The sequence below is a fragment of the Lutra lutra genome, chromosome 4 (assembly GCF_902655055.1).
Source record: "Lutra lutra chromosome 4, mLutLut1.2, whole genome shotgun sequence".
Taxonomy (NCBI): domain Eukaryota; kingdom Metazoa; phylum Chordata; class Mammalia; order Carnivora; family Mustelidae; genus Lutra; species Lutra lutra.
Window position 1 is genome coordinate 141,063,383 of NC_062281.1, and position 24,434 is coordinate 141,087,816.

General features: G+C 41.6%; 1 protein-coding gene across 1 annotated transcript in view; it reads left to right on the forward strand.

The window, feature by feature from the left end:
- Positions 1–4,627: 4,627 nt before the first annotated feature.
- Positions 4,628–24,434, forward strand: part of WLS (Wnt ligand secretion mediator) — a 103,005-nt gene continuing 83,198 nt past the window's right edge. Inside the window, exon 1 of the mRNA XM_047727031.1 lies at positions 4,628–4,999. Within this exon, the coding sequence (XP_047582987.1) occupies positions 4,894–4,999 (106 nt within the window). The 5' untranslated portion in view covers positions 4,628–4,893. The remainder of the gene's footprint in view (positions 5,000–24,434) is intronic.

The window sequence follows — 24,434 nt, forward strand, 5'->3', positions numbered from 1 at the left end:
AGAATGAGAAGACTCAGAGTGGGATTATTACTCCTGTTAGGTCCCTCTGGGAAGTAAATTAGGTGTTTGAGGAGGTATATGCAATTCTTTTAGATCTCTGCATTACATTTATTTCAGAGACAATAATGGAATGCTGCCCTTGGCTTCCAGGGTGGGCTTTCTCAACTACAGAAACTGAGCCCCTCTCTGTGCAAGGTACAGTGCTGGGGTTCTGAGAGAGAGAGAGGCTTAGGTCACACTTTCCTTGTTTTTAAGTAGCTTGCAAACCAGGGTGACAATATAGCACATCTATAGATATATGTGCAAACAACAGCCCAGCATATATATTCCAGATAGGCATTTAGTCAGTATATGCTATATAGGAATTGGGTTGGCGGGGGGAGCTGGTTGCAGTTAATTTACCTTCACTTATTCATTTATCCATCCATCCATTCATTCACCCGTTCCATAAATATGCATTGTATATCAATATGATCTTCCATAAGACAAACCCTTGGAATAAAATGATGGCTATATCAGGCTCTCCAACTTAAAGTCTAATGGAATGGAGTTTGAATGATCAAATGCTCTTGGAAGAGTTGGATTACACTCTTGGATTATCTAGTCTCTGGGACAATCTAAGGACCCATGACAAGTGCTCTATTGACGATCAGAAGCATTTTTTAGAATAGAATGTTTCTAGGTTTCAAGTTCACTGAGTGTTGCTCAGAGTCCCATAACAGATGTTGGCCTTACTAGCACCCTTGCAAATAGTTAATCACACAGACTGCTCCTAAAACATACTTCAAAAAAATAATTATAACATGATAGAATTTTAGAGCTGAGGAAGAACAAATTAATTATCAGTTTTATTAGTTTTTAATGCAAGGTTATTGATTTCCCTTAAGGATTCTTAAATATAATTATCATTATCATCATCTCTTGCAAGATTACCATGAAGCAGGTACTATCATTATCTCCATTTCACAGATGAAAAAGCTGAGCTTCAGAGTGCTGGGTGCCTGGACCCAGTGACACATACCAAGCAAGAGGCAGAGCTGGGGTCCAGGCTCCATTCCAAACCTGGACAACCGACTCATGCTCTTTTCTACTTGTCTGTGTTATTCCCTTGGGAACTAAGGATCTGCCAATCACTTTTAATTTTTAAAAAGAGAGAATAGAAATTATAATTTTTCTTAAAGTATTTCATAGTGATGAATATTGAAAGAGTCCTACATGTGGTTTGGCAATATTGACAATTGCATACAAGTTAGGAATTAGAAATACCTCTTTTTAAGGGCCTCCTGGGTGGTTCAGTTGGTTAAGCGCCCGACTCTTGATTTCGGCTCAGGTCATGATCTCAGGGTTGTGAGGTAGAGCCCTGCATGGAGCCCTATGGTGAGTCCCACCTTGAGCCACATGGGGAGCCCCGTGAGGAGTCCTGTGTTGAGCCCCATGGAGCTGCTTAAGATTCTCTCTCTCTCTCCTCTGCCCCTCCCCTCATGCACTAGCTCTTTCTCTTCCTCTTTCTCTCTCAAAGAAGTTATATATGTCTCCTTTAAATTAAGTGCCCTTTAAAAAAAAGGGGGGGGGAACCACCTTGGTAGATAACCAGTATTTTATTCCATGCCTTTCATTTCCAGAGAGGGAAACTGGAACCAAATAAGTGAGGCCAGTTACTCTGAAGAGAAGCATTTGGAAGCTGAGGGAGTACAAGTATGTTCTAACAGTTGACAGAAAAATGAATTGAGGAGCTAGCTCACTAATGTTCAATAAATAGAGTATCCTCCTTATCTGTGAGATGTATGTTCTGAGACCCATAGTGGATGCCTGAAATCTCAGATAATACCAAACCCTATACACACGGTGTTTTTTCCATATGTATACCTATGATAATGTTAGGTACAGTAAGAGATTAACAATAATAACTAATAAGAGAATAATTATAACAATATAGTGCAATTAAAGCTATGTGAATGTTCTCTCTCTCTCTCTCTCTCAAAATATCTTATTGTACTGTTCTCTGGCTTCTTGTGATGATGTGAGAAAATAAAATGCCTACATGATGAAATGAAGTGAGGTGAATGGCAAAGGCATTGTGTCATACCTTTAGGCTACTCATTGACCTTCTGGCAATAGGTCAAGAGAATCACCTGCTTTCAGACTGTCAGACCTCAGTTTACTAGAGTTTAAGTGAAACCACAGAAAACTAAACCATGGATGGGGGGTGGCGGGGACTACTTAACACATTTTTGTGGATCCAATTCATATTTGAAGTGCATAGAACTACCATTTCTTTCTTCTTTTTTAAAAAAGATTTTATTCATTATTTATTTGAGAGCGAGAGAGAACAAGAGAGAGCATGCATGAGCAGTGGGGAGGGAGATGCAGACTCCTGGCTGAGCAGGGAGCCCTACTTGGCCTATCTGATCCCAAGAACCTGAAATCATGCCCTGAGCTGAAGGCAGATGCTTAACTGACTGAGCCACCCAGGGGCCACCCATTTCTGTCTTCTTAAATAGTGAACCATAGTACGGAATGGACAGTAAATCTTGATATTGAATCTTATCAACCTTAATTTAAAAAAATTCCTTGGTAGTAAAAAGAAATTCTAACCGAAAGGCATCATTATTATTCAAATGTGTGGAAGTTGGCAGCTTGCTGAGATGAGAACTCAGAATGTGGAGTTAACTAGTACCAGACATAAGAAGGGCATTCCTACATCTTTTTTGATGCCCTGGAACCTACTGCTCTCAAGGGAAGCAAAAATGATGTAGGCTTCTGAAAGTGTAAAGAAGGAAGGCAAATAACCTACACTCATCTATCTGTGTTTGGGTACCAAACACTTCTGACCACTAGTATTGACAGCAATTCCGTCTGCTTCTTCCATCTGATCTGTTGTTCTTCAAATAAAGGTTGTTAATCACTATTCCATGAATAGCAGCCAGACTGGGGCTCCTCCAGGATGGTCAGCTGTCTTCACATCCTGGTCTCCCCAAGGGCTTAGAACAAAAAGCCTGGAACAGATTAAGGGCTCCATATGTGAGCCCTGCTGGTTAAAGGGTTGAAGGAAATAATGAATAAATATCAACTATATCCCTAGAACTCTTAAGATGGATTTTACGGAGATGAATTTTCATATATATATATATATATATATAAAGTTTGGCACCGGCCCTGAAGAGTGTCCAGTTGGAGACTAGAAATGAATACTTTCGTTAAGGGTAATCTGCATGGCATCTTCCATAGGGGCAATATGTTCAGCAATATAGCAGAGGACAGGGGACTTGGGGTATTCTCTTGGCATGAAGAGGGTGTAGATAGAGGGGAGGGGCAAGAAACCAGGTGTGTAAAGGGTGGCAAACCTTGTTTGGGGTGTGTGTGTGTGTGTGTGTGTGACCAAACCAAGGGTCTATTTGGGCAACTAGAGTTGTGCTGGTCAAATGACCAGTTTATGAAACATGGAAAAACGAGGCCCAGGAACTTAGGCTTGATAGAACATGACTCTCTTAAGAGTCCCACCCTCCTTTTCTCCTAGAAGTTTAAATACAAACATAAACGTACCCTCACAAAGAGATGACAAACACTGCGACTGAATATGTGTACCATCTAAATCAAATAAGGTCTCTTTCAGGCTTTTGAAATGCAAAATGCGGGCTTGCTTTCACATTTATTTATTTATTCATTCCACAAAAGTTTAGGGAGGACCTACTAGAGCTAGAATTTTGTTAGGAACCATGGGGGGTTGGGGAGGGTGGGTACAAAGATGAATAAAACTGGGTCCCTATCCCCCAGGAGTTTACAAGAGGAGACAAACGTGTATACACAAGTCCTCACAATAGGAGCTAAGAATGTAAACACCGGATTTGGAGGGGTTGGGTTCAAGGAAATATTACATGGGGGCGATTTGGAAAATTAGAAAGGTTCTTTAGACAACGTGGTTTTTAAATGAGGTTTAAAACTCCGATGGAGTTCTATATATATATGTATGTGTGTGTGTGTATATATATATATATATATATATATATATATATATATTTTTTTTTTTTTTTTTTTTTTTTTTTAAGAGCCAGGGTCAAGGCTCTGGAAACCCATGCGATGGGGGATAATGTGGTGATGAACAATGGTCTGATTTGGCTGGAGCACAGGCTCCCTCACGGGTGCAGTGGGGGGATTTAGCTGGGTATATGCTAAATAACTGAGGCTGGGATCAGGTCAAAGGAAGCGGAAGACTTTAGTCTGCATCTCTGTGCTTTGACTTAAGCATCTTTGGGTCCCTTTAAAAAATTTTCCTCCTCTTTCCTAAAGAGAGTTCTAGCAGTTTCGGGTGGCGCCCATTTCCTAAAGTCAACGCATAAGTTAAAGGTCTGCAAAGCTGTCCGTGGGTGATTTAAATCTCGCACCAGAAAAGGAAACGTGTGAGAGGCGGGGTGGGAGGAACGCACTTAACAACATCAACCCCCAAACGACACCAGCCCAGCGCGGGACAGACCGTCAGCCAGACCCTAGAGCGGGACGCCAGCACCCTCCGGAGCTCGAAGCCCAGCACTGGCGGGCAAGGGGGAGAGGAAGAGAGGGAGGGAGGGAGGTAGGGAGGAAGCGCGAGAGGGAGGGAGGAAGAAAGGGAGGGAGGGAGGCGGCGTCATGTGATCCGCTTCCCTGCTCCTTTAAGCGTCCACAAGCGGCGGAGCGGCCACAATCACAGCTCCGGGCATTGGGGGAGCCCGAGCCGGCTGCGCCTGGGGAATCCGTGCGGGCGTCTTGCGTCCCGGTCCCATCCTCGCCGCGCTCCCACACCCCTGAAGTTTTGCAGCGCCCAGAAAGGAGGCGAGGGAGGAGGGAGCGTGAGAGGAGAGAGGGCAAAAAGCACACCCTAAAACATTTCAAGGAGGAAAGAAAAAGGGGGGCGCAAAAATGGCTGGGGCAATTATAGAAAACATGAGCACCAAGAAGCTGTGCATTGTTGGTGGGATTCTGCTCGTGTTCCAAATCATCGCCTTTCTGGTGGGAGGCTTGATTGGTAAGTGCGAGAGCTGCAAACTTTTCCCCCTTTCTGTCTTTTCGGGCCCCTTCCCTCTTTGCCTCTCGGGCTACTTGTTACAGTATCACTGCCTTGCTTCTATGATCTAATTAGTCCGGCTATTGTGCTTAAGAAAGCAGAGCTCCATGGGGCTCCGTGGGGCACAATCCAGTCTAGTGGCTAAGAGAAAAGGAGGGGAAAAAGTTTTGGCCTAGTTTCAGTATCCACTTGAAAGGAAGGAGGGGGGTGGCGGGGGTGGGAATCTTAAGCATGGCGACGGATCGCGCGAGGAAGCGCTGGGTTACAAAGTTGATTGCTGCTCCCCCCGCATTTTCCCGCGTTCCCCCCTTTTCCTCTCCGTTCCCTCCCAATCAGCTCCCGGAGGGCAACGTAATCGACTTTATTGGGAACAACAGAAGAGTCAGGGAATTGCGCCCGGCGCTAACCCGGGAGCCCGGCTACGGGGCTGTGATCTTTGCGGATATAAACGCATTTGGTCGCCTCGGCTGGGGGTGAGAGTTTGCGTTTTGGGTCCCGACCTTCCCGCCGGCTGCTTCCTTGCCGCACCCCCCACCCGCCCGTCGCGGCCGCGGACGGGTCTGAGAGGTGGGCCCGGAGGCGGGATGCTGCAGGGTGCGGTGGGAGAAAGTCCTTGGCTGGCGCTGCGGGTAGTTGGAGAGGCAGGAGGGGAAAAGCGTATCCGAAAGGTGTTGTTCTTGGCCCCCTGCCCTCTCGCGAGTCTCCCCTCCCCCACTTCTCAGAACCCCGGGAGCCGGTGATTCTGAAGCGCCCCCCCGCCGCCGGTCGTCCCCGGGCGCCTAGCAGAGCGGCTCCCCGCAGGTGACAGCTCCCCGGCCCCCGGCGACGGCGCCTCTCCCGGCGAGCACCTCCGGGACCTCTGGGAGCCAAACAGGCTTCCGGGTGGAAAAGATGGTCTCACGGATCTTACATTCGTAAAAACTCCTTCTTGCTGTCTCTCCATCTCCATCCATCCTCTAGCCTGGCCGCACACTCGCGTTCCCTTACCCCTCGAGATTTAGGACATCCCGGCACAAACTTCAGCGCCAACTTCGCGACGGGCGCGGATGGGTGCTTTTGCTTTCTTCGCGGATCGGTGAAACTTTGCGGAGTGGAGAGTCCACGGACGGGCTTTCTCTGCCTGTCCCTTCGCGAGAGTCCGCGCGGCGCGGGCGTGAGAGCTGCACAGGCTTGGGCACCTCGAGCCCTGTGTGTGGCGTTTCGTCTCCAGACTTGGGTTTGATGGGAACAAATTAAAGGGAGTCTGGTTCTGTAAATCACTCTTAACATCCAAGCTAATTGTTTTAAACAAAGGAGAGTGGGTGAAGCTTCACCGAGGCAGAAATTTCTGAAGGAGATCATGCCTTTCTCTCTGTGTATGTATCCGCAAAGCAGAAAGGGGTTCAGAGTTTTCCATCCTCATATTCTCAATTTGGGCCACACAGCTTAATCTTTTATTCCTGGAACGCTCACCACTCAAACGCATAAACACAAGCGCAAGCGCGCGCGCACACACACACACACACGCACACACACAACGGGGTTTGGCTTCCCTGTTAGGAGCTCCTGTTTGGCTACGTGCAATCTCCATGTTTCCCTGTATTGGATTTTTCTAGGCTCCTAATACATTCTCTGCTGAGAGCTGAAGGCAGCCTTCCCTGTGCCCTCACAGTGATTATGCAGCGGTTACAATTACACCTCTTGTCTCCCTCGATGAGCAGTTGCAGTTAGATGCCATTGGATCTTGTGTGATTTCAGTGGCAGACCATAATTAAAATTTCTTGCACCTTGTGCTTTCAGAATTAAATTGGCCTATTATCCCTGTCTGACCTTCATCCTCTTTGAGGTTTTGCACAAGCAGCGAACCATTACACATAGTTCCCTGGTGTTTGTTGGTGTGTGTTTCTTTTTCTTTTCCTAAGAAGCCGATCTCCTAGCCTTGAAGAGCCCATTATCCACTGCTGTAGGTTTCTTAGGGCACTTCTTGAACTAATACAATTTCTAGCATCTTGGTTCTGTGGAGAAAGGTGCAAGAGCACTGGTGTGTAGCTGCTGGATATTACAGTTGCCGTAGGATCACAACAGTTGTATGTTCAAAGAGGGGCTTGTCTGGAGCAAGTGGTGCCCATGGTTGTTTTTCCCAGAGATTTTTGCCTGGTGACCATACGTGATAACCATCTCAAAAAGTTTGTGATATTTCCTATAACTAGATTCTTCTCAGTAGGTAAACTGCTTTAGTTCCAACTTCCTTGAAAAAAAAAAAAAAATCTACATGTAATACTTCTTGGGGGAAACTGTGTAAGTTTACTGCTTAGCTCCCTTCCTTCCCCAATTGCCAAGGCTGTGTCCCCACTCTGGCCACTTGCCAGAAGACTATAAAGATCCGATCCAGTTCACTTTAAACACTGAATAGTGACTTAGCCTTTATCTCAACCATTTAGAGGTGTTTTATTTTTTGTTTTTTTGTTTGTTTGTTTGTTTTTTCTGTTAAATCTAGGAACTTGGGTACGGTACAAGACCCAAATATGGGGGGAAATACCAACAAAAGGTTATTGGGATGTTTTCCCACCAGACTTCCCTAAAATGAAAAGCAGGTGAAACTGAACAAAGAGTGAAATTTCACGAAAGTATAGGAGTGGAATCAGTAGTTGAAGAAGCAGTTTGTAGGCTGGAAAGTTGAAGTAAACTTCTGAAACCTCCTCGTCCACTCTTTCCAGTGAGAAGAGAACGTCTTTACTGCTCAATTCCCCTGATAAGTGGGAAGTCAGGTGTGGGGTTGGGGGCAATCAAGTGTCTTTTCAGTGCATATGCAGAGGCTGAGTGAGAAAATGAAATCTTTGCTTTGAATTGGCCATAGTATGTTACTTTTTTTTTTTTGTACGCTTCTTTTTGATCTCTGTTATCCCCCACCCATTGAAGAAAACATGACAACTTAGGAAGAGGAGGACCTGTAATGGCAAAGCTCCTGATTGTAAGAGTATAAGTAGCCCATACACATATATACAAAACACAGCAACCAACCACCACCCCCAAACAATCATGACAAACCATGCACTCCAAATTGACCAGGCAAATCAGTTAACCAACAAGTTTCATTTTCCTCATTGGTAGAGTTTTAGATTATGATTAGACTGGTATTTGGTTGCAACCTTCTAGAATTGATGGGGAAAATTTAAACATTAGATAAAAAGCAAATAGGAGGGATTGGTTTTTCATGTAGCCAGCTTAAATATTCCCCTATCCCAGTGGCCTTCTTAGAACCAAGTTTTTTTCTTGTTTTCTGCTTGTTTTGGTTGTTAGTTGTTCTTGTGCTGATGTCTCTATACTGCAAACCTTTAATGATATTTTGTAAAAAGACTCTAGAAAGCAGTATCTTATATGGTAGAATTTGGGGTATTCAAAAATTCACTGAACTATGCCATGCCTCTATAAAAACTTTGAGCCATTATAAAATCATGCATCTGGGGGCGCCTGGGTGGCTCAGTGGGTTAAGCCGCTGCCTTCGGCTCGGGTCATGATCTCGGGGTCCTGGGATCGAGTCCCGAGTCGAGCTCTCTGCTCGGCAGGGAGCCTGCTTCCTCCTCTCTCTCTCTCTCTCTGCCTGCCTCTCCGTCTACTTGTGATCTCTCTCTGTCAAATAAATAAATAAAATCTTTAAAAAAAAAATCATGCATCTGATTGTTTTCTTAGGTGTTGAGAAGGGTTCTTAAGTGGCGAGCTTCTTTAGTATTTAGAATATATTTAAATATTTAGGAACCCCTAAAGGAAGAGAAAATATTTTAAAGATGTAGCCTAATCTTTATCCTCCTTAAAAATAAGCCTGCAGAAAATGTAAAAAAATAATTTCCCTTTGATTTCATGTTTGGTCATTTAATTTAGGGAGCGGCCGCTACAGGGGTGGTAAAAGAGGGGCGGGGAAGGAGATCATGTGCCCTGAAACAAGAGTGCAACCTACTAAAAATCATGAACTTGAATTCCTGGCCCATTATGTGCAATTTGCTCAGCTTCAAATTAGTCATGTCTGGGGGATATACTGGTTGAGAAAGCAGGTCACTGTTCCCACCTGTTCTAAAACTGTGAAAAGTATGAAGATCAGAAGTGAATGAATAAAAAATGATTGCATTGTTTTAAGCATACCATAAATGAGACTATCCCAAACTTAAACTCCGAATAAATATCCTATTTTATCTTGAGAGAGGGTTGTTCTTTCAAAAGCTTACCATGAGTAACCTTTTTTGTTTTTTAATGCTGAGAAATTTTACACACACACACACAGAAACATATATAATCAGTTTTCTCAATTTTTACATGGACTTATTTACTGCTTTTCAGTTATATAGCCCATATTATTGTGCTGTTATTATTTAAATGGGAACTACTGATAACCTTGATTGTGGTCCATTTATGTGAATTTTTGTTTTTGCTACTATTGTTTATTTGGAAGCTGCACGATTTTAAGAAATTAAGTAAAATTAGAATTATGCAGAGTTTGTAAAGGTTTGCTTCTCAGTACATTAGATTTTAAGCTTATTGGGATATATATTATATTTTAGCATGTATTGATAATGTAATGCCTGTAATGCCTGTAATCCTACAGTGTTTGGGTAGCTGGTGAGAATCTCAAAAGAGCTAATTAGTTGGCTTTTGGTTGATATTATTCCACCCCCCCCCCCCGTATTTTATTCTTCTTTTTGTTTTGCAGAATTTCATACCTGACTAAACCATGTCATTTTTTTTCTCTTTGTTAAACAACTGGAGTATCTAACGTGGTTTGTAGGAGTACTGTGCAATCTCAAAAATTCTTCTGTAAAAAGGTGGGAAATTTAGTGGAAATTACATTATTGATTTAAAAATTAATTACTTGGTTATTGCAACAAAATCATTCTTGTTGTAATAATTTCTAATCATGATTTCAGCTAATCATTCTGTACAGCCTGTCTAGCCTTTTATTGGAACTTTGCCTTTTCCTCATTCAAAGTGAGAATCATTTCCTTGGGATAATCATGTCATGTATGGCTTTGTAAGGTTTTTAGATCTCCTGCCTGGATTCAGATCTAGACTCTAAGCCTTTCCTAGCTAGTTGACATTTTGCAATAATTTGGCCTTTAAATTTTTTAAAAAATTCATATAGACTGGAGAAAGATTCTTACCTTATCTCCCTCGTAAAGGTGTTTCTATGGAGATTTAGAATTTGAGATTGTATGAATGTCCTTGGCTTAGAGCTCATATGTATCACCTACCTAACATGCAGAATATTGATTAGAGCCTGCTGTGTGCCCAGGATAGGGTTGCAGTGCCAGCTGGGAGTTAGGAAAGAGGGGACTTGAAGCCTGAGTAACCTAGGAGAGCCAGAGGTTGAAAAGAGTGCTTCTTAATCCAAGTTCACCAGTAAAAGATTTCCTATGATGAAGTGTCTAGCGTCAAGATAATTCTCACTTATTTGCTGAGAACATGTGAAATGAGAAGCCCTGTTAATTATACTGTCAAATAATTATATTAATATTTCATTTTGAAATAAATGTACTACTAAAATAATGTAGCAAATGTTTAGCATGTTAGTTAAATATGCCAGACCTTACCCAATTTAATCCATGCAAAGCCTTACCAGATTGGTAGCACTGTACCTATTTTGCGTGTAAGTAAACTGAGATTACCCAGTGATTCAAGATTATCCAGCCAGTTAGGGTCAAAGTTTTGAGTGGACTCCGGTCCATCTGACAACAGAGCCACAGTCCTCAACCATCAGGTTATCCTGCCCCCATCTCCCAAAGCCTTGACTTTTAAGATTGAATAAATGTGGTTTAAATCCAGAAGGAGAGGATGAGTAACACTATAAATGGAGCTGCTTTCTCATTTTAATCATTAGGTAACCCATCAAATGGAAGAAAAAAAAATCCAGTATGATGATAAATGGAGTTGAGCTTTACATAACAGCAGTGCCTGGCCAAGGCTAAGGGAGGACACCTTTTGAGAAGTCTGCATATGCCCATCTGACCAATTTCTTACAGGTTCAAACTCGTTCCTATAATGGTTCTGAATCATCTAGTTGGCTGAGCAGCTAAGTTCATGATCCATAAAAGCATTTGAGTTCTACTTTAAGGAAGCTTACTTGATTTTATTTTCTCAGGTTAGTGTTTTAACATATTTTTGCAGTTACATACATCAGGACTTTTCCAAAGGAAGAAAAGGAATCAACCAGTTGGAGAGGCTTATAGAGGGTGTGGATTGGCAGGGTAGAGCAATGGAAAGAAGAACCTTTTACTTGAAGTTGACAATTCTCTTCTCCAAAGGAAATTTCTGTTTGTATACACACCCATGCCTAATAATGAGAACATCTCAAAGAAGAGGCTTTCATGCTGACTCCACCAATAGGTACATTTTGTTCTGTGGAAAAAATGCTGATAGACTTTGTCTATTCAGGGATTGACAGCTCTCAATTTTGATAGAGACTCTTAAGAAATAATGGGAAACAGGGACCATCAAGACGTGGAATGATCATGTCTGCTTCATTTATGTCTTGTGTCTTCTCTGAGGGGTCATAAGGGTGGCCTAATAGAATAGACAGATGTGCCCAATGTGGACATTTCTGAGAGAAGATTCTGAATGGGGAGGAGGATGGGGGTGAAGGGGAATTTGAGGCATTGTTGATTTCAAACTTGATGATGAAATGTGTTGCAATTACCATTTTCATAATAGGGCTAACCTAAAAGGATTGCTAAATACCAGAAAAGAACAACTTGTGTTTTGGAATACAAAAATACTTAGGTTCACCTCTTTGCTTTTTACTACCACCTCTGCTCCCCTGCTTCCACCATGTTCCTCCTCTCATTAAATTTTATAGGGGAGCAAAAGCAATAATCAGATTGTCCTCAGACCAGTAGCGAGGGATTTGGTTAATTATGATTTGTTGCTTCATGAGGATTTATTGAGTGGCTTTGGAAAGTATTTTACATGTACCGATTCAGAACTGTCTTAACGACCTAGAGAAGCAGGTGCCTTCTCCAGATCTCAGATGCATAAGATGCTCATTTAAGGAACTTTCCAGAGGGGACAGAGACAGTAGATGAGAGGGCAGGCGCTCAAGCCACATGATCCTTGACCAAATCCTAAGTCATGTTCTTATGTCTAACGCCACTCTCCTGTTGTTCCCTCAGTTTCTATAGGAAACAAGGTGTTGAGTGTAATAAAATTGATTCTACACAGATTCCGTAAAAGATAGAAGCTTAGTCTCCTCCTTTTCTGTTTCTACCTCTTTCCCAAACCACATACTCCGATCACTGCATGGGTACTAATCATTGCGCTATTACTTCCTAAACAAATGATCCCAGTTTTGTATACAGCAGCCATTGTCAATGTTGACCAGTGCTTGCAGACCATGCCAGAGAGGGCCAGACCTGAGAAAATAACTCCCCAGCTCCCTCCAAAAAGAAATTCTTGCACACAGCAAAGAGGAACTGAGTTGTCATTGAAAATGTGTCAAAACAACCAAACTTCTGAACGCCCTGAATGCCTCCTGGATTTAGCATACAGAATGGATCCTGCATATGCTATTGAATACAGGAGAGGGGAATGTGGGTGTGGGGAAGAAAAACTAAGCCCTCTATAGACCTACGAGGCTATCTCTTTGGGACATAGCGTGTACTTGGATTTCTAAAACCTATAACCGATGCCATCCACTTCCTCCAAATTGAACTAGTGTTTCTATTTCTGTACCTTTTAAAATTCTCGGCCTTCAAGGGCAATTTTCTGCTTCCCCTTTTTCCTTCCTATTCCATTCTCTTAATATTTCCTGGTAAAGAGGGGTTCTTTCTTCACTAGCCCCTAGAAATTATAGGGCCTTCTTAAATTCCTTAATTCCCTGGGTTAACTCAGAGGTTTGATCCACAAATAGATATTTCCAAGAAAGCAGAGGTAATTGAAAGAAGAGGCCAAGTTATGACATTTGTTTTGGCAAGGCATTATGATTTTTCGTTAGAAAGAAAGTAATGTATCTATAAATGATTGGCTCAGTTTTTTTTGCAAAGCCCAGATTCACAAGGCCAACTAAAGCTCATGAGACCGGGGGGCCCGTTAACTGCTCCCTTATTCCTGGCTGAGCCCCTGTCAAAGAGAGAGCTCCTGATCTCAAGGCAGCACCACACCATGGAGGGAGACCAGGCTCGGGCTCTCCAGACTGCCTGTGGTCTCAGTGATTTCAAGTCACAAGAGCTTCTTGGCTTCCCCATCGACTGTGATGTGGGACAGAGCCCTCCTACATCATGGATGATGGCAGTAACGGACCACCCTCTGCAAGACATGGCACCCATTGGGCTGTCTCACTGAACCTGGCCCACCAATGATGAGATTCCCAGAGGACTTTACACCGAAGCCATCTGCTTAACACCATATCCATCTTTCCTACTTTTTTTTTTTTTTTATTCTGTTCCTCTTTCTAGATCTGGGGCAACTTAACTACGACATTGTTTATTTCCTGTTCTTTTTTAAAAAACTTTCTATTTATTTATTTGAGAGAGAGCAAGAGTGAGAATGAGAGAGCACAGAGGGAAAAGCAGACTCCCGACTGAGCAGGGAGCCTGGTACGGGGCTCAATCTCAGGATCCCAAGATAATGACGTGAGCTGGAGGGAGATGCTTAACAGACTGAGTCACCCAGACATTTTCTATTCTTTGTCTTCCTTGAATTACTACCACTTTGTCAAATACCTCCAGATTCAGGAGTATGGGAATCACCCAAAATATATCTGATTTGGGTTTGAGAGTGCACAGAGAGATTATCCTGCTTTCTAACATTATTTGCCATGTTATTGCCAAATGTCTCCTAATGAGCCTTCCCCAAATGGTAGATGTTAATATTGTTACCAGTTTTTAGTAAATAAGAATGCAAATCTAAATCATTGTCCTAAAGCATGCACAGTTTATTCCTGGGAGAATTTCTCATGCTTATATTTGACATCTGTTCATTACTTTTGCTTTATACACAGTTAAAAAATATATTAAGTAATTTTTGTACTCAATATGGGGCTTAACCTCATGACCCTGAGGTCAAGAGTCACATGCTTCTCCCACCCCCTGCCACTAAGGCAGCCAGGCACCCCTGCTTTATACACAATTTTAATGGAGCTTGGGTATGCCATTTTCTAAGTCTACAAGAGTTGAGATGATCTGCTACCAAAATTCACTGGCAGCAGAGAGATGTTGGAGTATAGTAGGTAACCTGAGGACAAAGGAAAAATGCCCAGGATTTTGGAGTCTCCCAGATAGAGGCGAGTCATTTCATATCTCAGTAAGCGCCCCCTTGGTGGCCTCGTTACATTATAGGCCAGTATGACAACTGTCTGCTCTAAAGCTATGGGTCTTCTCACTTGCCATGAGTGCCTTTGTATACTTAATATTCTTTAAGATTTTATTTATTGATTTTTGTGAGACAGCACAAGAGTGCGCACAAGTGGGGGAGAGGGGCAGAGGGAGAAGCAGACTCGCCCCTGAGCGGGGAGCCTGATGCGGGGCTCGATCCCAGGACTCTGGGGGCATGACCTGAGCCGAAGGTGGACGCTTAACTGACTGAGCCACCCAGGTGCCCTGTATACTTAATATTTATAGCAGTGGAATTACACACAGTGTTAAGCTCTTCTGTTTGGATTTCAGAGAACACCACAGAATTTAAAATGACAACTAAATTCCTCCTCCCTTGCCTGCTGAGTGTGGTACATGCCCTTCCTCCTGCTTGAGAAGATGTAAATTTAAAACTTCAATTAAAAAAAAAAAAAAACCCACAACTGCGGTCCTTACTAATCCAACCAAAGTACCATCTTTGTGTTTAGTTTTAGGACTTAATTAGTCTGAGGCTTCCTTGTCTAAAATTCTGTGACAAACTTTTCTGCTTTCAGGGAATGTCTGGTAGCAAGCATAATTCTGAAGTCATAGTGAGTCTGGGGGAAGTGACATGCCCTATATTTTTTTGGTCTGTTTTGCATACAAAAGAGACAACAAAATTGCTCATTCTTTATCTCTGCCACCTCTTTACTCTGAAAGTAATTGCAAGCAGAGAATTCAAATTGCCAAAACAGAGCTTAAAATGTTGAGAGCTCCATGCCATTTTGACTGCCGTGCATATTCTTGTAATTCCAGAGGTATAAGCGTTATATTGTAAATTCTGCCTCCTCTGCCTTTTTGTTGAAAGTAAGCAGAGTTACAAAGCACTATTTTTTTCTGCATCCTCTGATTTAGCGGGAATGAATAAGGACTTTTTTATTGAGGTCTAATTAACATATCACATTAGTTTCAGGTGTATAGCATAGTGATTTGATATTTGTATATCCTGTGAAATGATCACCACAATAGGTCTAGTTACCATCTGTCACCATACAGAGTTACAAAGTAGTTTTTTCTTGTGATGAGAACTTTTAGGAGTTAGTCTTTCAACAGCTTTCAAATGTGCAATACAATATTATTGCATATATAGTCATTATATATATTATATATATATATATTATATATATTATATATATATATATATTGCAATATATAGTCACTGTGCTGTAAACTAATTATATCCCCAGGCATTATTTACTTTATAACTGGAAGTTCGTACATCTTGACTCCTTTGCCAATTTTGCCTAACCCCAAACCGTGTTCCCCTCTGTTAACTACCAATCTGTTCTCTGTTTTGTTTTGTTTCTCATGGTTTTGTTTTGTTTGTTCATTTATTTTGTTTTTTAGATTTAGATATAAGTGAAATTGTATGGTATTTGTCTTTGATTTATTTCACTTAGCATAATATATTCATGGTCCATCTTTGTTGCAAATGGTAAGACCTCACTCTCTTATGGCTCAGTAGTATTCCATTGTATATATGCACTGTGTACACATATATACCATCTTTTTTATCCACACATCTGTCATTGGACACTTAGGATGTTTCCATAGCTTGTCTATTGTAAATAATGCTACAATGACCATGGGGATGCATATTTATATATTTTTTTTTGAATTAGCATTTTCATTTTCTTTGGATAAATGCTCAAAAGTGGAATTGCTGAATCATATGGTCATTCTATTTTTAATATTCTGAGGAACCTTCATAGGTTTTCCACTATTTACATAGTAGTTGCACTAACTTACATTCCAGCCGTACACCAGGGTTCCTTTTACTTCACATTTTTGTCAACACTTGTTATTTCTTGTCTTTTTGATACTAGCCATTCTAACAGGGGTGAGGTGACATCTCACTGTGGTTTTGATATGCATTTCCTGGTGATTAATAATGTTGAATATCTTTTCGTGTGTCTGTTAGCCATCTGTAGGTCTTCTTTGGAAAAATGTCTATTCAGATTCTCAGCCCATTTTTAAATTAGATTATTTGTTTGTTTTTGTTGTTGTTGTTAATGGGCTATGTGAGGTTTTTGTTTTGTTTGTTTGTTTGTTTAGCTTTTTAAAGTAGTCTCTAAAGCCAGCATGGGCTCGAACTCATGACTTTGAGATCAAGAGTTGCATGCTCTAATGCTCTACTGACTGAGCCAGCCAGGCACGTGAAGTTCTTTATGTATTTTGAATATTAGCCTCTTTTGGGCTATCTGTTTTGCAAATATTTTCTCCATTCAGTAGATTTTCTTTTCATTTTGTTGATGGTTTCGCTTGCTGCACAGAAGCTTTTTAGTCTGATGTAGCCCTGCTTATTTATTTTTGCTTTTGTTGCCCTTGCCTTTGAAGTCAGATCCAAAAAATCTTCGCCAAGACCAATGTCAGGGAGCTCGTCAACTATGTTTTCTTCTTATGGTTTTAGGTCTTACATTCAAGTCTTTAATCCATTTTGAGTTCACTTTTGTGCATGGTGTAAGATAGTGATCTAATTTCGTTCTTTTGCATGTAGCTGTCCAGTTTTCCCATTTATTGAAGAGACTGTCCTTTCCCCATCATATATTCTTGTCTCAAATCTCGACTTTCAAGTCTTTAACATGCTTGTCTTTAGGTGATCACAGCCAAAACCTGGGTTCCATATTTTATTAAATCCAGCTCTTTCTCAATGCAAATCAAGTCCTTTTGAGGCCCTGTTCTTTTTATTCTGGGTTCTTATAGATTTTATCTGCTCTCATTTAGGTTGTAACTTGCCCTGAGAATGGAATGCCTTAAATGTGGAAAAGACACGTCCCCACATTCTTTCTTTTCTCTGTTCTGTTGAGCCAGTTCTGGCTTGTGTGAAATGGGCTCCAATTTTAGCCCCAGCATGCCTGGGTAAGGGAAGTTGTAGATAAGATTTTTACTGAGGCTGTGAAAAGACTGAACCATGGGGCCTGGCTGTCACGTATAGAACACACCTCTATAAGCTTAGAAAGGATCAGCTTCTTCAGAATTATAAGTGGGGGGTGGGGTGGGGCTCAGCTGTGACAGGAAACCCTGGGACCTTGGGCATCCTTTTAGCCACCCTTCCTCTTTATTTTACGAAGTTTGCAGGTCCCTGAGAGAACTGGTTTAAATCTCCAGCACCGTTCTCTAAACAAACCTAAACAGAAAGGAGTTTTTCACTATGAGAACATGGTATTTCTGGGTAACGGTTGATAAAAGAAACAGAGTAATTTGTAGACACAAGATTTTTAAACTAAAAACACTTAAGGTCACCTTTCAATTAGCATGTTTCTTTTTTTTTATAGGTATCAGAAGAATCTTCCCATTCCCCTCCTCCCTAAGTCACCCACCTGTTAAAAAAAAGTGGGAGAGAAAATAGAGTTTGGGAGAAGGATGAGCAGTGCATTTGGGATTTGAACAAAATCAACATAAGCATATATTTGAGACGATAATATTTCTTTGTCAGGACTTGGGAGCTCCATCCAGGGAAGTCCTCTTTCTCATGTTAGAGTAAGTCTCCTGGCTGAGCAGAACTGCTGTAGTGATTTTGAAAACTGCCCTTGATGACTTGGGCTTCTTATGGGATTCCTGGGAAACAGTCACTCTATAAGGAAGGTGTTGGTTCAGGGTTTTCCTTATGATGTTTCTGTTTTTGATGAATGTACTGATCCTTCCCTTCAGAGTGATCAGATTTCTAACTGATGGCATGTGGTTTTATGGCTGAACAATGGGTATGATCTGGTTTGTTAGCAAAGTTGCTTTGTCACTTAGACAAGCCGTTTACATGCTGTGAGCCTCAGTTTCCGCATCTAAAAATTTCTCCTGGGGCACCTGGCTGGTTCCGTTGGTAGAGCATGTAACTCTTGCTCTCAGGATTGTGAGTTCAAGCCCCAGACTAGGTGTAAAGCTTCCTTAAAATAAAATAAAATAAAATTTCCCCTGCGGGGCGCCTGGGTGGCTCAGTGGGTTAAAGCCTCTGCCTTCGGCTCAGGTCATGATCCCAGGGTCCTGGGATCAAGCCCCATATCGGGCTCTCTGCTCAGCAGGGAGCCTGCTTCCTCCTTTCTCTCTCTCTGCCTGCCTCTCTGCCTACTTGTGATCTCTGTCTGTCAAATAAATAAATAAAATCTTAAAAAAAAAAATTCCCCTGCATAGGGAGTTTGTAGGGTTTAATGAACTTAACTTAGCTGTATCTGTGTGTTAGATCCATCCATATATGTTAGCTATTTCCCTGATACAAGTTGTCACTCATTAACTACTCAGGGTTCATTCTTTCGTCCCCCTCTCTTTGTCTCTTTCTTTTCTCTCTCTTTCTCTCTTTTGAGTCATCCTCTGTTTGGTTAGGCTCATGGCAGGATATTTCTGCTTCTTAGTGTATATAAAATTAGAAACCCAGAAGCCCTGCTTGATAGCCTTCTATTAGGCACAATCCATGCTAGCCAGCAATTTAGAAAGCATGTCATTTACCCATTTGGTGAATTAGAGTGATTCACTTTTTGAGGCAGTTAGTGATAGTTTTCACCAAGGTTTAATTTGAATCCTAAATTTTGTCTTTTAAAATGCTGGACCAGTTTTCACAGCTCTTTATAGCATGGATAAGCTCAGGTAGCGAGACTTTTATAGATACCACTCAATACGTGCGCGAGGTATATTCGTTCCATCTCCATGCTTGCTGCAAAATGAATCCCAGTTGTTCTGTTTTAAATTATAAAATTGAAGTCACCAATCCATTGGGAAATTTTTTGCTTCCAGATATAACGTAAATGACAAAGACCTTTGAAAGTCATACTTTTAGGAAAAAAGTGATGATCTTTTTCTTATAAAATATTAACTACTTCTGAGACATTATCTACAATTATAATGCTATGTTATAAGAGTTATAAACAAAAAATAAAGATGAAAATACAATCTCTGTAAGACTGTAAGCTACGTGAGAGTAAGGAAGGCTCTAATTTGCTTGTCTTTCTCTTGAGTGGTTACCACAGTGCAGTGTAGCAGAGCTGCCCAGAAATACTTAGAGAGGAAAGAAAGAGACAGAGAAAGGAAGGACGGAAGAAAGAAAGGAAAGAAAGAAAGGAAGGAACGTTTTGCGTTTGGTCTTATTACAGAGATAGCTAAAATGCTTCAACATTAAGATCTGCCCCAAAACTTGTGACATTGTATTCCAAACTATTCTTTTATAATTAAATGAGGAGGGGTTTCTTATTATTTGCTTGAATTTAAAAAATTGTGCCACCTTCACTGTTCGTATGCTTTGATATAGAGAAGTGTATAATTTTTGGAGTTCTGGAAAGGGACTTTCTCCTGTTACATTGTGGAGACTAAGACCTAGAGGAGTCACAGCAAGACAGTAAGATTGGAAGGAAGTGTCCTGACCACTAGTGGAGTGTTTCATTATCCATTCCTATGGTTACACTGATTACTGTTACGTCTGATCTACTATCTGGTCTTCACTTGGCCATAAGGGCAGAGAATTGACTGACTGCTTGGGTGATAAAGTTTGCTGGGAGGAAGGACCACACTGCTCTCTGTATTTTTTCAAACTTCGAATAGTTCAATGAGAACGTCGAATGATAATGGCAATTTTGTGCTCTATTGTCTTTAAGAAGTCAATGTGTTTCTTCTGTTCTGTGAAGGCTGGTTTTAGGGGCTTCTTGAAGAAGACCACAGTTTCTTTAATTTTCTATAAGCTCTTAAAGATGGGAAATGCATCTTTCAGAGTTTCCCTTCTAAGAATGTCACTGATGCATCTGCAGCTCTTCAGAGAGATGGGTGATCTATTTATGATGTCTGATTTTGTAACTGCCCGTGACAAGAAAGCCTAACACATTCAGATAACCACCTCTGCATTCCATTGTGTTCAGCCTGCAGACTGGTGTGTGGGAATGAATTCCTGCACCTAGTCTTCCAGGTTCCTGAAGGGTATGGAAATGTGTGCTGTGCTCAGCGTGTGCCTGAGGGAGGAGAAGAACTTGGGCCTGTGGACTTTTGAGTGGAGCAGGTGGAAATGGGAGGAGAGGTTTAGGAAGCAGATGTAAACTGGGAGGGAAGGAAGTGAAAGCCAAGGAGAGAGGTACTTGGAAGCTAGACTTGGATGTCTCTTAGGTGCGGGGAGGGGGTATGGGGGGAGAGGGATGCAGAGCCTGCCTGAAGTAAGGGGACAAGGAGGCTCTGGTGTTGGGAGAATGTAGGGTCTTGAAAGAAAGGTGGCAGGGGTCCCTCCTCAGCTGGGTCATCATGTCATCCTGTTCTCTCTCACTCTAAAATAATGACACTTTTTTTGGTGTGTGTGTGTGTGCGCGCGCGCGCGTACGCTATGGTCCCACCCAGGACTCTAAAGACTGGGTAAAACCACCCTGGCCATGGGAGTTTGCTCTTCTAAATGTAAGCGGGAACTATGGGGTTGGAAGAACTGGAGGCACATCCCGGCTCCACTACTTGCTGGTTTTGTGGCCCCAAGTAAATGACCTCATCTTAGGGCCTGAGTTTCCTTGTCTCTCAAATGGGTAAAATGGGAGCAGTAATGTTCATTTCATGACATTTCTATGAGGATTAAATGACACAAGTGAAGACATTAAATGAGATGAGAATGTGTATAGTGCCTGGCAAATAAATAATAAGCACTTAGAATATGCTAGGTGCTGTTTTTTTTTTTGTTAGTGTTATTCTTTTAACCCAGGAGGGAGTTCCTGGGGCTGATTCACCTGGAGTCCTTTGGGAAGCTCACCCAAGTTTTTCGCCTGCTGTGAACCTGGCCATACTGGTTCAGAGAGATGTAGATGCTTCTAGAGTCAGGTCTAGATTGCCTTGTATACATTTAAAATCTAGAGATTAGGATCAGACATTTTCATTCCCTCCTAATTTTTATGTTTTTGAACAAAAATACAATGATGTTAAAAGTATTAAAAACAAAGGAAAAGTCCTCCTGAGATCCACCATTTTAATACAAATCCATGTTAATTTATTTCTTTCTCTTTGTGACTGAATATTTCTTTCTTTTTTTTTTAAGATTTTATTTATTTATTTGACAGAGAGAGAGAGATCACAAATAGGCAGAGACAGACAGAGAGAGAGGGGTAAGCAGGCTCCCCGCTGAGCAGAGAGCCCGATGCGGGGCTTGATCCCAGGACCCTGGGATCATGACCTGAGCCGAAGGCAGAGGCTTTACCCCACTGAGCCACCCACGCGCCCTGAATATTTCTAATTTCATATAAAAAAAAGTGGAAAAGTTTAGTTAGCAGAGGCTGAAAAGTTTATTGTTGATGCCTTCACCAATTGAATGTTTACTTTGGAAATCCAGCAGTCAGCTCCTCCTCTCCTCCTTCTAAACTTTCCTCAAATACTTAACTCAAGATTGCTTGTTGAACCATTGAACCATGGGAAATTCATTTTCAAAATCTGCTTAATTGCTGTGAGACTTTTAATTTGTTCTGGATGATGGTGCTAATGTCTGGGAACTGGGACGGAAGCCCTCCGAAGTTGTTAATTCAATCAGCCGCTGTGCCCTTGCCATGCCTAATGAAGGAGGGGGGGCATCCAGATCCTTCTCACAAAGAGGCTGGGTCCCTCCTGACCACCGCGTCAAAGATGAATAAGAGAGGCCCCACAGTTAGGTCGAACACTTGGGGCAAATTACCAGGGTGTCGGTCCACATTATCCAAAGCCCTGGGTTGTACTTCTCAAAATAATTATGAAGTAGATTTTACATACGACCCCAGAGTTCGAAGGCATGGATGGGTTTTGTTCACACCTGCTATTCGGCAAGATTCTTTAATCACGGAGGTTCTGTGTTGGCTCTGTCTATAATATGTAAGATGATAAACATCACCCCCAGACCATTGATATTCCTGTTAACCACTGAAGTTTTCCATGGTGAGACTGGTGAAAGCTTGCTCTGTCCTCATGATAAATTAGCTTGTTTATTCCTCTTCTGCTTATTTCTATCCTGCTGTTGATTAGTGTAATGAAGCAGAAGTCCATTGTGTATGTTCATTGGGTAGCGATCCTCTGGCACCAAAGGGGGTAATTGAGTAGAAAGGCAGAATGCTGTTGGTGCATGGGAGAAGTTAACACCACATGAGGTCACCAGGCTTCAAGCTTTAATCAATGTGGACACAATGCAATTGAGATTTTGAAAAGGGTTTGTTTATAGTGTGAGAGTAAGGGTCAGTAGTTAATTTGAAATGCTGTAGGTGTGTTTTCCTTGAACCAAGAAGGTACAGAGCATGTGTCATAGAAGATTGTAAATATCCTCAAGGGAGGGATGTAATTGGGGTAGAGGTTTAAAAAGAAGGGCATTTAAGAACTTCAGTGTACTTATTATTGACCCATCCATGCTTTATTTAAACTTTTACCATTCTTCAAAATGGGAAAGAGACTGTAGAAGAAACATGATGTAAGTCTGTAGTATAGAGGCACAGCACTACCAAGACACAACTTTTTTTTTTTTTTTTTTTTTAAAGGAGTGATTTCCTTTGGGAAGATATTTGGAGTTCTATTAAGATACTGCTCATACTAGGACTGTGTGCTAATTCTAAAAGAACTCTCAGTCTCAGAAGCTTCTATCTTAGAGATTTTTAATTGGCCATGGCTTGAATGAGAGAATATGAAAACCATTAATCCAACTACTTGTTCAGACTGCTTTCCTTTTCCACTTCAGGCTCCCATCTATACCAGGTATGACTGTCTGTTTTTCGAAGTATCTTTGGCATTTCCCACCATTATTTAATACCTCAGTTTCAACAGCTAGAAACACTGTATTTTTATGATCCTCCTGGCCAGTTTGAAAGTAAAGACAGCCTTGTCCTTTTGTTGCAGGAAGTTTTGCAGGCCAATGTCTGGCTCTTAGAAATGACTACGGGAAAAGAATGTAGAGATGGTGGGAGAGCCAGAGGCTTGGCATGGACTCCTGGGGGCTTTGTTGAGTCTATGTTAAATTTAGGTGATGAATTCATACTCTTACTACCTCACATTTCTGTAGCGCTTTTATCCTTCAAAGCAATTTCTAGAAACCCTCTCATTTGGTGTTAGTAATAGCACTCTAAGATAGGTTCACCAAAGATATTCATGTTTCAACGTTATGGAAACTGAGAGGAAGAATAGCTGTGTTTGGGGTGAGTTTTGTTTGTGAAAGTTTGACTTGGTGAGATTTGTTTGGGTGGAATTACTCTGGGAATTTGAAGTTTTAATTGCTATATGATACAATGAAGACTGGGGAAAAAAGCTCATTTTTTTTTTGTTTTTTGTTTTTTTTGATACAGAGAATGATTTGCCATAGAAGTCACTGTATGTTAACCAAACATTACTTTTTAAGCTGTCTTCAGGAAAAGTCAATGCCATCAAGGGTCCATTTTCTTCACCTCTACCTGGTGTAACACTCAGATATTCCCATAAACAATTGTTGAGTATGTAAGGAATATCTCTTTGAAGGATCAACAAATTTCAGCCTCCTGAGAATATCCAGATGTTTTGATCTTTTTTTCCTCAGCAGAATCTGGGTCTTTAGAACCCTGTGGTAAATCTTAAGAAGGAGCTAGGGAGCACCTAGTTGAGAGTGAAACTAATTTAGTATGTTTAGCCGGTCAATGGGGTTGTGGCGTGGTCACTCACTGCATTAACACCTTGGTGTGCCTTCCTCTGTTATTTATGTCATGCCAGTATAGAGTCCTCAAAAGGCCATTTTTGATGTTAGTATAATATCCCATAGAATGGATGTACCATAATTAAGTTACCCAATTTCCTATAGCTGGACACTGTTGATATTTCCATTTTGGGGGCTGTATTTTTGCAATACTGGGGAAACCTTCCTTGTATTTAAATTCTTGTTCATGCCCTTAATCATTTCCTTAGAAACTTTATTCTGTGAATTTATCTTAGGTCAAAAGTTATGTTCATGAGGCACCTGGGTGGCTGACTAAAGTGTCTTAACTCTTGATTTCAGCCTGGTCATGATCTCAGTGTTGTGAGATGGAACCCTGTGTGATTGGCTCCATGTTCAGCAGGGAGTCTCCTTCCCTCTCTCTTTCCCTGTTGCCTGGCGCCTCCCCCTGCTTTCATGTATGGGCACTCTCTCTCTC